Here is a 13,358-nt window from a genome sequence, read left to right as displayed (position 1 = left end):
TCTTGCTCTCCAGTAAGTTAGGGGTTTTTTTTTTGTTTGTTTTTGCTTTTTAAATGATTTTTCGAGACAGGGTTTCTCTGTGTAGCTTTGCGCCTTTCCTGGAACTCGCTTTGGAGACCAGGCTGGCCTCAAACTCACAGAGATCCGCCTGGCTCTGCCTCCCGAGTGCTGGGATTAAAGGCGTGCGCCGCCGCCGCCGCCGCCGCCGCCGCCGCCGCCGCCGCCGCCGCCGCCGCCACCACCTGGCCGTAAGTTAGTGTTTGTAGTCAAGCCCTACTTCCCTGGGAAATCAGGTCCCTCACTATAAAAAGAAACAGAGAGCAACCCACAGCTACCTCACCCCGACTTTCAGGGCTGAGACACCCAGAAGGAAGAGCTTCAAACGCTCCGAGAGCCTGCGTCAACCTCTAGCCTTGGCCCTTGGCTGTGCACAGACCCTCCCTGGCCCACCACGCCCACAGCCCGCTGTGATTCTCCACGGCACAGTGTAAACGCCACGTTTATTTGTCCAAGGCGCTCAAGCCTCTAGTAAGCACAGAACAGCAGGGCTCTCCCGCATGCTGCCCTGAGCCCAGCTCCTCAGGCATGCAGGATGGAGCTGGTGGATGTGGCCAGGGGTCCTCCAGAGCAGGCCCACTGGAAAAACAAATTCTGCTCTGTCCATTCCCACCCTCCTAGCCTGTTCTGGCCTGCCAATAGGAAAGTGGGGCCGCCTGCCTCCACTGCAGCAACCCCTTCTTGGGGGCTGCCCTCCCTCCCCTTCCCTCCCCTCTGATCTCCCTGGATGTCAGAGCCCTGATCCTCGTGCTTCAGTCCTCCACATGGGTGCCATACAGGCCGCTTCTGTGCTTCTTGTCTGTCCAGTCAGGTCTTCAGCTGGGTAGGGCAGGCTGGGCTCTGTCTTCACTCTGCGCAGCCAGCTCAGGACTAGCACTTTGGGGATCGAATGAGCCAGAGAGCCGCCATAGGTGAACGTGCAGGTCACCTGACTCAGGACACCTGACTCGGCACTGAGCAGCAGCAGATGTCTCCCAGCCTCCTGGGCTCCTGGTTGGGCCTGAAACATCTTCAGGCCTCAGTTTTCCGTGGCCCAGACCCATGCCTCCTATCCCAAGAGGCGTCTCTGGCTTGGCACCAGGCTCAGGGTTAGGTCATGGATGGACAGCCGGCATGGCTACTTCAAGGCCCGGAGGACAGCCTCCAGCTTCATGACCACGGCTAGGTCACCCTTCACCTTCAGCCGCCCACTCATGTAGGCCCCCAGGGGCCGCAGTTCCCCGCACAACAAGGCCTGAAGGTCCGCCTCAGCCATCTCCACCACCACGTCGGGGATGCAATCAGGTGCTCCATGTCCCACTCTGCCTTGTCCTGTTGGGAGGTAGCATTGCCGTCAGTAAGAGGATGGATGCCATGTGGCGGGGACAGGGTAGCACAGCCCACCGGGGAACAGTCACAAGCACTGGGTAGTTCAAGTTCTAGAGCCCGGGGTGTGGCCTAAACTTAATCCCCGACCCCCAACACAGTGGGGGTGGGGCAGGTTCTAACACAATGGCTTTAAGCCTTGCTGACTGGGACTGCTTGTTGCTACTGTTTGCAAATTTATGAGTGAAGAGAATGGTAATGTTGCTCCCCAGGGTGCAGAGGCCGGCATGCGGTAGGCCTGAGTGTGCCAGGCTCCCAGTTACCCCACTGAGCTGGCCTACTGATCCCAGTGAGACCACAGCCCAGGCTGTCCTCAGGGGTTCATTCCAATCAGGGGGCAGGAGCAAGGGACAGTCTTTAAAGGGGGGGGGGGGGAGAGGAGACACGCAGCCGGAGTGGGAAGGGAAGGACAGAGGGAAGAGCCACACCTGCAGTGAGATCCAGGAAGTAGACACTCTGGGCGCCACCCGGCAAGGTGACGTTGAACTGGTAGCAGGCCCCCACCTGGCTGACCAGCGCTTCGGACAGGAAGGGTTGTAGGGCAGTGAGAAGCCCCTCAGCCACGGGCTGCTGCTTCCGGCTGGGCTCAGCCTCAGCCCCCGCCTGAGAGGCAGGTGGCTCCACCTCACTTATCATTTCCAAGGTGTCTACTGGTGGCCAACAGGGTTGAGGAGGGAGACAGAGAACAGGTCAGTGTACCGCGAAGGTCGGCATGCCTCCATCCTTTTGTGAAGTTTCTTCTTACAGCCCTGCATGTTCTGTGCTCATCTCCTAAGCTGCCTGTAGGTTCCCAGCCAACACCCCCAAACCATGTCTACGCTCCTCTGGCCTGCAGTACAGTCCTCCTTCTGGCAACTTTTGCAGGACTATAGCCTCTTCCCACGGAGGTCCCAGGGCCTCTACAGACTTCTCCATGATCGCACTCTGGTCAGCTCCAGAAACAGAGCAGAATGAACCGGCTAAGCTAAGGGGACGAGAAGTAAAACCTGCTTACCTGGCCCTGGGGACGGAGTACCTCCTACCGCTGAGTTCATGCTTCCCCCCAGCAAGTGGAGGGCCAACTGCTGGAGGGTGCTGTCCAGGGTGGACACGGCTGGGCCGTCCTGGGGAGGCCGCAGCACGGCCTCCACCGCCAGCTCGATACGGTCTACCTCCAGGCCCCAAGCTCTGGTCACATCATTGATCTCCAGCTGAGGGCAGCGAGGGAAGAGACGGGAGTCACTTGATAAGGCTTCCCTGAACAGCTCTGGACAACTCACTCTAGCCACATCTGGACATGGAGGACACAATGGAGAAGCCCCCAGCTGGGAATCCAGCAAGAGCCCAGTCTCTTGGCTAGACAAGTGCTGGGCTGGGGAGGGAGGTGGGAACTCTAAGTAGAAGTAGAGACTTTGTCAGCAAAGCCCAGACAGCAGCAGACTCTAGAAAGTTCCACGTAGATTCTCAAGTATGGGGCACTGGTCAGAACTGGGGGTTCCAGGTAGCCTCTTCCTGCTCAGGTGGATTTATTCTGAGGACAAGGAACCCCAGAGGAGTTTATAGACATGGAGGTGGCCAAGCAAGCAGACTCCCTTTGGAGAACGATCGTCCTGGTGCTGTGCAGACACTGCTGAAGAGGGTCAGGGGTGGGGGATGGTTTCACTGTAGGCAAGAGATGAGGGGGGCTGGGCAGAGGGCAGGGGTGTGGGGAGGGGACCGGGAGGGCTGGGCAGAGGGCAGGGGTGTGGGGAGGCGACCAGGAGGGCTGGGCAGAGGGCAGGGATGTGGGGAGGGGACCAGGAGGGCTGGGCAGAGGGCAGGGGTGTGGGGAGGCGACCAGGAGGGCTGGGCAGAGGTGTGTGGTGAGGGAACTAAGAGGGGTCAGAGGGCAGGGGTGTGGTGAGGAGATCAGGAGGGCTGGGCAGAGGGTAAGGGAAGGGAAGGGGAGGGGAAGGGAGGGGAAGGGGAGGGAGTCAGAAGCAGCAAGGGAGGCCTGCCTTGCAAATGGCCAGGCCACAGCAGGCAGAGGAGAGGGAAAGAGCCTGTACAGTGGACATGGATGTCGCAGAGGTGGGGAAGGCAGGCTCCCGGGGTCATGATGGCATTCTCCTAGAGGACAGGAGGGTGGGAAGGGGGGGGGTAGCAGCTACTGTCATACTGTTAGCTCAAAGTGTCTGCGAATGGATTTGTAAGTTTCCAAAGGATAAAGGGCGCAGGTGCCCCAGCAGAAGACTAGAGGATATTGCTGTGAGCCCTGGACTCTCCCAGGCTACGACAGGAACATGGACACTGTAGGGCAGGAGACAGGCAGGGCTGCGGGCCTCGGGTGGGGCGGGGTGGAAGGACCCAGAGGAGACTGTTGCCACTGGGTGCAACAGGGCTGAGAAACACCTACTGGCCAGACCAGAGGGAGGTCACTGGTGAGAGCCAGAGCTAAGTCTGAACAAAGCTCAGACCAAGGATGGAGGGAGAGGAACAGAACCTTCTTGAAGGAAGGGAAGAGGGGAGGAGAGCTTGAGGGAGGAGGAAAGCGAATCCCTGGGATCCTTGGGAGAGAGGTGGGATCAGGCAGGACCCAGTTCAGGGAGGAGCTTCCAGGAGGGAAGCAGGAAGCAGAGATGCAGAGATGCAGAGAATATAAAAGTTCTGCCTCAAGTCTCCTGACAGTGAAGAGGCAAGATGGAGGGAGCAAAGTGGGGCGGCTGCAGGAGGGCGGTGTGGACGGAGGACAAGGGGCGGGGCTGCAGGAGGGCGGTGTAGACAGAACAAGGGGCGGGGCTGCAGGAGGGCGGTGTGGACGGAGGACAAGGGGCGGGGCTGTAGGAGGGCGGTGTGGACGGAGAACCAGGGGCGGGGCTGCAGGAGGGAGGTGTGGACAGAGTAAGGGGCGGGGCTGCAGGAGGGCGGTGTGGACGGAGAACAAGGGGCGGGGCTGCAGGAGGGCTGTGTGGACGGAGGACAAGGGGCGGGGCTGCAGGAGGGCGGTGTGGACGGAGGACAAGGGGCGGGGCTGCAGGAGGGCGGTGTGGACGGAGGATAAGGGGCGGGGCTGCAGGAGGGAGGTGTGGACAGAGTAAGGGGCGGGGCTGCAGGAGGGCGGTGTGGACGGAGAACAAGGGGCGGGGCTGTAGGAGGGAGGTGTGGACGGAGAACAAGGGGCGGGGCTGCAGGAGGGCGGTGTGGACGGAGCACAGGGGCGGGGCTGTAGGAGGGCGGTGTGGACGGAGAACCAGGGGCGGGGCTGTAGGAGGGCGGTGTGGACGGAGAACCAGGGGCGGGGCTGCAGGAGGGAGGTGTGGCCGGAGGACAAGGGGCGGGGCTGCAGGAGGGCGGTGTGGACGGAGAACCAGGGGCGGGGCTGCAGGAGGGCGGTGTGGACGGAGGACAAGGGGCGGGGCTGCAGGAGGGCGGTGTGGACGGAGGACAAGGGGCGGGGCTGTAGGAGGCAGTGGAGGGGCTAAGAAGCTGTTGGCCTAAAGGCAACTGAGGAAGAGGCGGGAGTGGCAGGCTAGGGAAGAGGTGAGAGAAGAGCCCGCAACCCTTACAGATGGGAAAGGAAATGGCACATGCACACCTCCTTCAACCAGGACTTGAGGGACAGATAATGCAGCTCCCGAGGTTTCCTTTCAGCTCTACTCAACCAGGAGATGCACATGGACCCTGGGCAATGGACCCGAAGTGACTTTCACATTCTAGATGGACTTCTTCCAAACTGCCCCTCTCACATCAAAGCAACACAACTTTAAGATTGAGTTTATCATTCTAAAGATGAATTATAACGGGATGTGCTGGTATGAAGAAAATCTGGTAGCAGCGTATTACCTGAGTTGTATTAGTCTGAACACTGCATTGTGGGTAGGAGCATATGGTCGAGCTCTGACCCAGAACTGCCCTTTACCATGAATGGTTTTCAGAACCAAGTGGAATAGTTTCTGGGCCTTGGTTCCCCTCCTCTATTAAAATGACAAATACCGGCCCTCTCACAGAGAAAATGGGAAGCTGAGATGCTGTTGGGCAGGTACAAGTACTCTGTAAGCCATAAAATGCTGGGCCTGGGGCCGGTGGGCTCGGCAGTAGAATGCTTGTCTAGCATGCCACAGCCCTGAGTTCCATCCCCAACTGGCATTGCCACAAAACAAGACAAAACAGCCACTGTGCCTTGAGAACCACTGTTATGGCTGGAAGGAGTATTTCGGTAGGAATTTCATTCCGTTCCAGTGGGGGTGCTTGGTGAAGCTGGACAAACACTAGGTCCCACAGGAGAGGAAGCACATGTTGGATATGGAGGGACAGCCACCGCGCATGTAACAGACAGGAAAGAGGGTGAATTCCAGGGTACCTAGTTTGTCACACACGTAGGGCAGGGACAGGAAGAAGACTCAGGTGCCCCATGTCTCTGTTCTGTTCTAAACCAGAACCTAAGACCACAGAAACTCATGTGCAGGAGTCCCAAGCACCTGGCTGCACCCAGGGGGCCCTGATCATCTCCTCAGCCACCAGAACAGAAACTGCAGAGGGCCAAGGCCCAGGGCTGTGATCACAGAAGCGGTGAAGGGTAATATCTCAACAGTCAGAGGCAGGTGCCCAACAAATTCCGCTAGAGCACTTCTTTTCAGGATACAGATGAGTGCTCAAGATGAGTGACCCGGGTCACCTCTGCTCCTCACCTTGGGGCCTCACCCATTCTTTCCAGGTGGTAATAATGTTGGGACATACAGTGAGCTAAGACCCAGAGACACTTGGTCCTTGTTCAAAGTGACCTTGCAAGCCCTGCTGCCAGACCCTGGGCCGCACCTTGGAGAAGCCACCTACCAGGAGTTGGTCACCGATCTTGAGCTTCTCCATCTGGATCTCCTGCAGTGGCCTCCTGAGTAGGGCCTTGGTCATGGCGTTGTGGGCTGTCATTCGAGTGGCAGTGTTTAGGTCCTTCACAGCCATCACGGATAGCACTGGGTCCCAGATGCGAAACTGGACATCAGCTCCCACCGATAACACAGCCCCATCCTTAGAGGCCACCTGTTTCAGGACACCACAACAGAGACAACATTAAAAGGGCCAGGCGCTACTGGAAGGTCAAACCCACTGAGACCATCCAGCTTGACCCGCCTGCCTGGCAGCTAGCTCCTCAAAGACAAAATGGTCTCTCCAAGTAGGTGGGGTCAGGTATGGCTCAAAGCCCTGATATACTCATCATTCACCATGCATGGCCCCCCCATTCCTCCTGTGCAGGGCAGCTAAGATGTCCCTCACCTTGCAAGGAGGAACATTGAAGGCTCGGGTCCTCAGGTCCACCCTCTGGAAGGAGTCAATGAAGGGCAGGAGAAGAACCATGCCAGGCCCTTGGGGGGTGCGGATCCGGCCCAGCCGAAACACGATCATCCTCTCATAGGTGGGCACGATCTGTTTATGATGGCGAAAGAAAGGGGTTTGGAAGTGGTTCGCCTAGGCTGGCCGAAGTCATTTGCCAGATCCCTCTCTGCCCTCCTTACCTCACCCTGCCCGTCAAACATCCTTTGGTGTGTGTGATGTGTGTGTGAAGGCCAGAGGCAAACCCGGGCCACTTCCTATTTTCATTTTTCTCTGCCATAAGGTGAAGGACCCCCTGTGGTGTAGTGTGATGCTCTGCTCAAACACACTGGGTCAAGCGACCAGAGGCCAACACTTCTGAAGCCGAGGGCCAAACTAAGCCAGCCCTCTCGATAGTTTCTGAAGGATACTTTGTCACAGTGACAAAATACCAACACACTTATCTGTGCTTAGATGGGAGAACGGGGCTCCGAGACACTGGACCCAGAGACATGCTCAGTGATCACACAGTCCCTCCGGTAAAAGGGCCTTGATCTGAACGCTGTTCTCAGGAACGGGCCATGTTTTAATCACCACAAGTACTTACTTGATCAGAGAAACTTTTCCTCCGTGGCTTGAAGCTAATCATGACTCATTCCAGGAAACTGTTTGCTCCTGGATTAGTTGGGGGAAAGCCCTGGCTGCTCTAACAAATGCCCTGGAGCCCCTCAAGAAGTAGTTAAATCTAAGCTGAGAACTACAGGCAAGAGAGGCCAAGCCACACGTCCATGGTCGTAGGGGCCTGTATTTCAGTGGCACCGTAGAAGTAGGTCCTGGGTTCATCTCAGTGCTCCCTTCTAGACCGCACAAACACAGGGCCTTTCTAGGGACGCCACTGCCCAGGGCCATGCAAAGGGAAAGGCCTGCCAGGGCTTCACCTTCGCTGGAGCTGCCAGGCCTGGTGCTCAATTACAGCTGTGTCTCTCTCTCTTCTTCTCCTATAAGCACCACTGCTTCTGTGAAATGAGGCATGAGTTCTGCTGGGCAAGCTGGGAGCTTTTCTTTCAATTGGACAGGAGCAAGAGGGAGGGCGACCTGGCAAAGGTATGTGTCTAGATTCCACGACTCAGAAAACCTATTTCTACTCCTTCCTGTCTCCCAAGATGCTCTTGGTTAAGTCTCGGCCTCAGTTTATTCATCTGAAGGATGGGGACTGTCCTAGTCTCTCCTGTAGCTGTCATAAACACTGTGATCAAAAGAAACTTGGGGCCGGGTGGCGGTGGCGCATGCCATTAATCCCAGCACTCAGGAGGCAGAGCCATGCAGATCTCTGTGAGTTCAAGGCCAGCCTGGTCTACAGAGTGAGATCCAGGACAGGCACCAAAACTACAAAGAGAAAACTGTCTCGAAAAAAGAAAGAAAGAAAGGAAGGAAGGAAGGAAGGAAGGAAGGAAGGAAGGAAGGAAGGAAGGAAGGAAGAAACTTGGGGAGAAAAGAGTTTACTTGGTGTATAGGCTACAGACCATCACTGAGGGGCGCTAGAGCAGGAAATCAAGCAGGAAACTGGGTGGCGGCAGAACTGAGCAGAGGGAGACCTTGGAGGAATCACAATTACTGGCTTGCCCCACCTCCCACTTGCTTGGCTCGCTCAGACCCAACTGTCTAGGGATGGCACCCCAGGGGGCTGGGCTCTCCTACACCTCTCAGCAATCAAAATGCCCCCAAAGACACGGCCACTGACCATTTGATGGAGGTAATCCCTCAGCTGAGGTGCCCTCTTCACAGGCACATCAAGTTGACCACCAAGATGAGCCACCAAAAACTGAACAACCCTAGGCTTGCCTGTTTCCTAGAGGAGTGATAATATTTAGAGGCAAGGGGCCAAATATGGGGAATCCATTCACCAGTGCCACAGCGTTCACCGTGTCTACCCACTCCCCAATAGCATCCAGCCAGCCTTACCTTCAGAGCAAACCAGCCGGAAACGGGGAAGGTGAGCAGCAGCAGCAAGAACCCCAGGAAACTGATGAGGCCGTGGCAGAGACAGGAGGGCCAGCTCTCAGGTGCATCTGGGGACAAAAGAGCAGAAGCAGCCACAGAATACCAGCTGGGCTTGGCAGGACAACTTCAAGTACAGTGTGCCATGAGTACAGTGGGTCATGTGCACATTTTGCCTGCCTTCTGCCTCAGAGGCTCCCCATAGCTATTTAGGGACCAGGCATCATAACTAACTGGTTTCAAGTGCAACACCCCACACAAAGCTTTTCTCTCCTAGGTAAGAGCCACTGAATCTGAGAACACAACCCATGTGGTGTTCTCTTTGCTGGACAGAGCAGGAATCAACAACTCCTTGTCTAATGTGTATTGCCCACCCAAACCTGGAAGAGAACACTCATGCTGTGGAACTAACTTCTATACTTTCAAGGGGTCCTTACGGAGAAGGGGCCTCGGCTAAAAAGGATAAAACAGTGATTGTTCATCAATAAAAGTCACAGCGAGACTAAAGTGTCCCTTTCTAGTTCAGTCCTCACTCCTGCTTTAATACCCTAAAAAATTTTTAATGTGTTTTTCAATTCAAGCCCTTTGGAGAGAAGAGCTGGGAAGATGAGCCTAAAGACAAAGATTCTAACCCTTGCAGAACCAAAAATCGAGAATGGGTGTTGAGCAGACATCCCTGGAATCTAGGGTGAGATTGTTGTCTGCTCTTCTCCCAGCCCTAGACAGGGAGACCAAAAGAGGCTGTTCTACGCTTCAGGGAGTCCCTGCCTGCAGGGCTTTCTAAGTCCCAGACTCTGATCTTTTCAGGAAAGGAATCTTTGGTCAGAGGCACTCCTAAGAGCAGGGGGCAGAATACAGGAAATCCATTCATCAATGCCAGAGTTCAAGGTACTATCAATACAGAAGTACCACAGAGGGCCCAGAGTCTTCAAGGTCAGGCCAAAGAAGCCACAGAAGGCTCTGGAGCAAGAAAGAGCCAAAGCAAATAAGCTGGCCTGCCTTTTTGTTCTATGTTTATCTCACCAGTACACAGGAGACTCCTGGTCCCTGCGCTGCTACCCTAGGGTGATTCTTTTTCCATTTCTCTGCAGGTGCTTTTAGGTTGCTTGTGGCCGCCTCTGCCTAGGATTCTGTTTTCTTTCTATGCATGATGAGCTATCCTGAAAATAGTAACGTGATGAGCTGAGATTCGGGAAGATGGGGCTACGCTGGTTCCGAAGCTGTAGCTGGTGGTCCTAGCGAAGACAAAGTATTCCAACGCCTTGTTTGGCACCCTCTCCACATCTTATGCCCTTCATGCTCCCTCCTCCTAGAGGCAAGGAGTACAAGTGTGGGGGTACTGGCTAGTCCCTATACGGTCCACCGTGCTGGGCAGCCACTCACCGGCCCCCGGCCCCACGCCGCCCGGCTCTGGGGACAAGCAGCCCTTCTGCGAACCCAGAAAGCCGAAACTCGACTGCTGGAAACGATCGAAATCCCCTAAGGGCAGCGCCCGGTAGCCTGATCTGCCGAACATGACTTCTGGCCCGGGACACGCCCCGCGCCTCCACCGGCCGCCGGCTCTGCCCAGCCCGCTGCAGCTCCTCCCCGCCTCACCCCCGCCGCTTCCGGCTTCACTTGCGCCGCCAAGGGCAGTGGCCGCGCAGGAGCAGGAAGCAGGCCGGAACCGTCCCCGCCGTCCCACAGCGCCCTCTGCGCTGGGAGGACCGAACTGCGGTCGCACAGTTTTGGGGATGTAGCCTTGGTTCTGATGTAGAGCTTCTTGAAAGGTGATGACCACCCCTTTCCTAATCTTTTACCTGGCCTTAAGAAAGGAGGAGAGGAAGTTTGGCTTAAAAAGACATTACAGGAGCTGGGCGGCGGTGATTCACGCCTTTAATTCCAGCACTCAGAACCAGGCGGATCTCGACAGGCACCAAAACTACACAGAGAAAGAAACCCTGTCTCCAAAAACCAAAACCAAAACCAAAACAAACAAACAAACAAACAAACAAGCAAGCAAGCATCACAGGAGCCTTTTCTCCAGAATCAAGGAAATGTCATCTGCCTCAAGTACTTCTCCAAACTCAACACACTGAGGAATGTGCTTTACCCAGATTTAGACTTCCTCCTGGGCATGATTGGCCTTTTTCTGTTTCCCCACAGCCCAGAAAACAGACCTGTCATATAGAGCACTGTAGTTACTTGCTTAATGGTGGCAGACCCAAGTCACTGTGGACAAGGTGAAGTCAGAAGGCCTGAACTTTGGTATAAAGGAGAAATTCTACATTCAGACACCTCAGGAAACATGGCCATGTGGTGGTGGTGGTGGTGGTGGTGGTGGTGGTGGTGGTGGTGGTGGTAGTGGCAGAGTTATCACAGCGCTACATCAGAGCCCTTGATCCAGGTACTTGAGGTAAATTGTCTTTCCATGGCTTTAGAAAACCCAAAGGGAGGGAGCAAATGTACTCCAATAGGATGCTAGGGAGGCTGTCAGGAGGCCATTTTATAAAACCAGAAAAGAATGAAGCTTTCCCAGTCTTGCTTCCCCAGATCCCTACCATAACCCATTTCTAAGTCCCTCTGCCTATGATTGCTGTGCTGGCTAATTTTATGTCACCTTGACACAAGCAAGCTAGAGTCATCAGGGAAGAGGTAACTCCAATTGAGAAAATGTCTCCATAAGATTGGGCTGCAGGCAAGCTGTAGAATATTTTCTTAACGATTGATGTGGGAGGGCCCATCCCATTGTGGGTTTTATAAGAAAGTAGGCTGAGCAATCCATGGGGAGCAAGCCAGTAAGCAGCACCCCTCCATGGTCTCTGTATCAGTCCCTGCCTCCAGGATCCTGCCATGTTTGAAGGAAGCCATCCCTATCCTGGCTTCCTTCACTGATGGACTACAATGTGGCACTGTAAGCAGAATAAACCCTTTCCTCTCCAACTTTCTTTTTGGTTATGGTGTTTTGTCAAAGGTCACAGCAATAAAAACCATAAGACAAGTTGGTACCAGGAGTGGGGTTTAGATGTAGTCAAGTTGACAACCAGGAATAACCATCACAATTCCACTCCTTGTCAACTTGACACACAATCATGTCTCCTTATGTTGTGATTAATTTCCAAGTGAAAACAATAAGCAGGTCATAATAATGCCTAAATATAATATAACTATCCCACAAATAAATTGCAAACACATTATATACTTAACAATGTGTCATAATTACTCCTAACATAACTATCCCTCATACAACTGCAAATACATTATAAATTTAGAATAGGTGACAATGTCCCTTGAGGGGCATTCTTTTAGTATCTAAAACTTAAATATGATAACCATTGATATTCTGTTAATTGATGTTACATCACATGATAATGAAATTGAGGAAAAAAACACAAATATTTGCACAAACACATTCTTAACAAAATATGACAGAAACAACTGCCCACTCCATTTGACTGTTCTTAGTTTGATGGCCTAATTTTAAAGGCCAAGGAATACAGGTCAGCCTGGAGGTATGGGACACTTGCAAGGCCTCTTGTAGTCTCTAGGATGTTGTGTCTCCCTTCAGCATCCCCCTCACCCCAACTCTAAGTTTACAACAGTGGGGACCTGTCACCATCCCTTCTAATCTGTTTCATATAGGAACACGGCGTAGGATGCATGTACACAGGGACCAGAAAAGTGGGTGGGAATAGATTGAAGTGGAAGCCAAAGGCACTGGCCAATGAGACTAACTGCAGGTGTGCCTTTTCCCTCGCCCACTGGATTCGGAATCTCTTCTCACTGGCCAAGAGCTCCCTTTCTATCTCCTTGCTCTCTTCACTGCTTCTGGCCAGTTCTCCCCCCTGCCTCCCTGCTCTCTCCCACCTCACATTTACCAGACCCACGGTCACCCAAGGCATCACCCTGTTCTGTCCTTCACCAATGCCCTCCCACCTGACTCAGGTCCTCCTCAGCATCCCACGGCCCCTTCTCATAAGCCTCCTGTCTCAAGGTCATCAGCCAGACGTAGCTGACATCGTGTACCAAACCCTTCACCGACTCTCAGATCAAATAGAACTGGCCCATCTCCCGCCTTGTGATTAATCTCCTCTTCTCGGGTATCATTTTCATGACCTCCATCTCAAATCTGAAAATGGTCCTGTCTACTTCCCAAACAAGCTCTCCTCTTTCGGACCTCCACTCCTTTCCAGGTGCCTGTCTTTAAAGTGTCCCCACAACCCTGAATCCCTAGTGACTTCCTCCTGCATGCTCCATTCTCAGCGGAGGGATGCCTTTCCAGGCAGACCCATTCCAATACTGGGTCTAAGTCTCCATCTGGGGTGACTTGGGTGTTCTCTCAAAGAGGGGTTTATTTCTTAATAAAGAAAGAGCCTCTCAAAGAGGGGTTCTTAACTAGGGAGGCACGAAGCTGTGAGGTGAGCTGAGTAGCTCACAGACAGAACTGGAGCAGGGAAATGCCTGTCAGCCAGTCAGCTCTGCATCTCTCCTGGTATGCATATTGTGAGCGTGGCAGAGTCATGCCACCACTGTTTGTTTGGTTGGTTAATCTCTCTGGTTCTACCCGAGGGGGCTCCATAGCTCCCCAGTCTTTCTCTTCCAACTCCCGAAGTGTGACTTTAGAACCAGCCTCTCCGCCCCTAGACACGCCCCAGCCCTGTCTCACTTCCTCTCGGGAGGCGGGCCCTCGGCAA

At 54.4% G+C, this 13,358-nt stretch overlaps 1 protein-coding gene across 2 annotated transcripts; it reads right to left on the bottom strand.

Moving 5' to 3' along the window:
* Positions 1 to 483: 483 nt before the first annotated feature.
* Stoml1 (stomatin like 1) lies at positions 484 to 10,298 on the bottom strand. 2 transcript variants are annotated; one of them, XM_006971503.4, is made up of 7 exons: positions 10,069 to 10,298; positions 8,650 to 8,756; positions 6,652 to 6,801; positions 6,214 to 6,417; positions 2,417 to 2,612; positions 1,851 to 2,072; positions 484 to 1,368 (listed from the first exon to the last, which is right to left on the bottom strand). In XM_006971503.4, exons 1-7 carry the CDS (start codon positions 10,199 to 10,201, stop codon positions 1,175 to 1,177), a joined length of 1,206 nt encoding a protein of 401 aa, XP_006971565.1. In that variant the 5' UTR covers positions 10,202 to 10,298; the 3' UTR covers positions 484 to 1,174. The 2 variants fall into 2 exon arrangements, with proteins under 2 accessions (XP_006971565.1, XP_015859409.1); XM_016003923.3 differs by having other exon boundaries at positions 1,027 to 1,368; positions 1,851 to 2,069; positions 10,069 to 10,295.
* Positions 10,299 to 13,358: the final 3,060 nt, after the last annotated feature.

Source organism: Peromyscus maniculatus, chromosome 7 (assembly GCF_049852395.1).
Source record: "Peromyscus maniculatus bairdii isolate BWxNUB_F1_BW_parent chromosome 7, HU_Pman_BW_mat_3.1, whole genome shotgun sequence".
NCBI lineage: Eukaryota > Metazoa > Chordata > Mammalia > Rodentia > Cricetidae > Peromyscus > Peromyscus maniculatus.
Note: the sequence above shows the minus strand (reverse complement) of the source record. Positions and strands in the feature narration are given on the sequence as shown.

Excerpts from the sequence above, each read along its gene's own strand:
- Stoml1 (XM_006971503.4), bottom strand. The coding sequence starts at position 10,201 with ATGTTCGGCAGATCAGGCTACCGGGCGCTGCCCTTAGGGGATTTCGAT. Across the intron at positions 8,757-10,068 it reads CGGCGTGGGGCCGGGGGCCG|ATGCACCTGAGAGCTGGCCC; the intron begins GTGAGTGGCTGC and ends TTTTGTCCCCAG. Across the intron at positions 6,802-8,649 it reads CCGGCTGGTTTGCTCTGAAG|ATCGTGCCCACCTATGAGAG; the intron begins GTAAGGCTGGCT and ends CATCATAAACAG.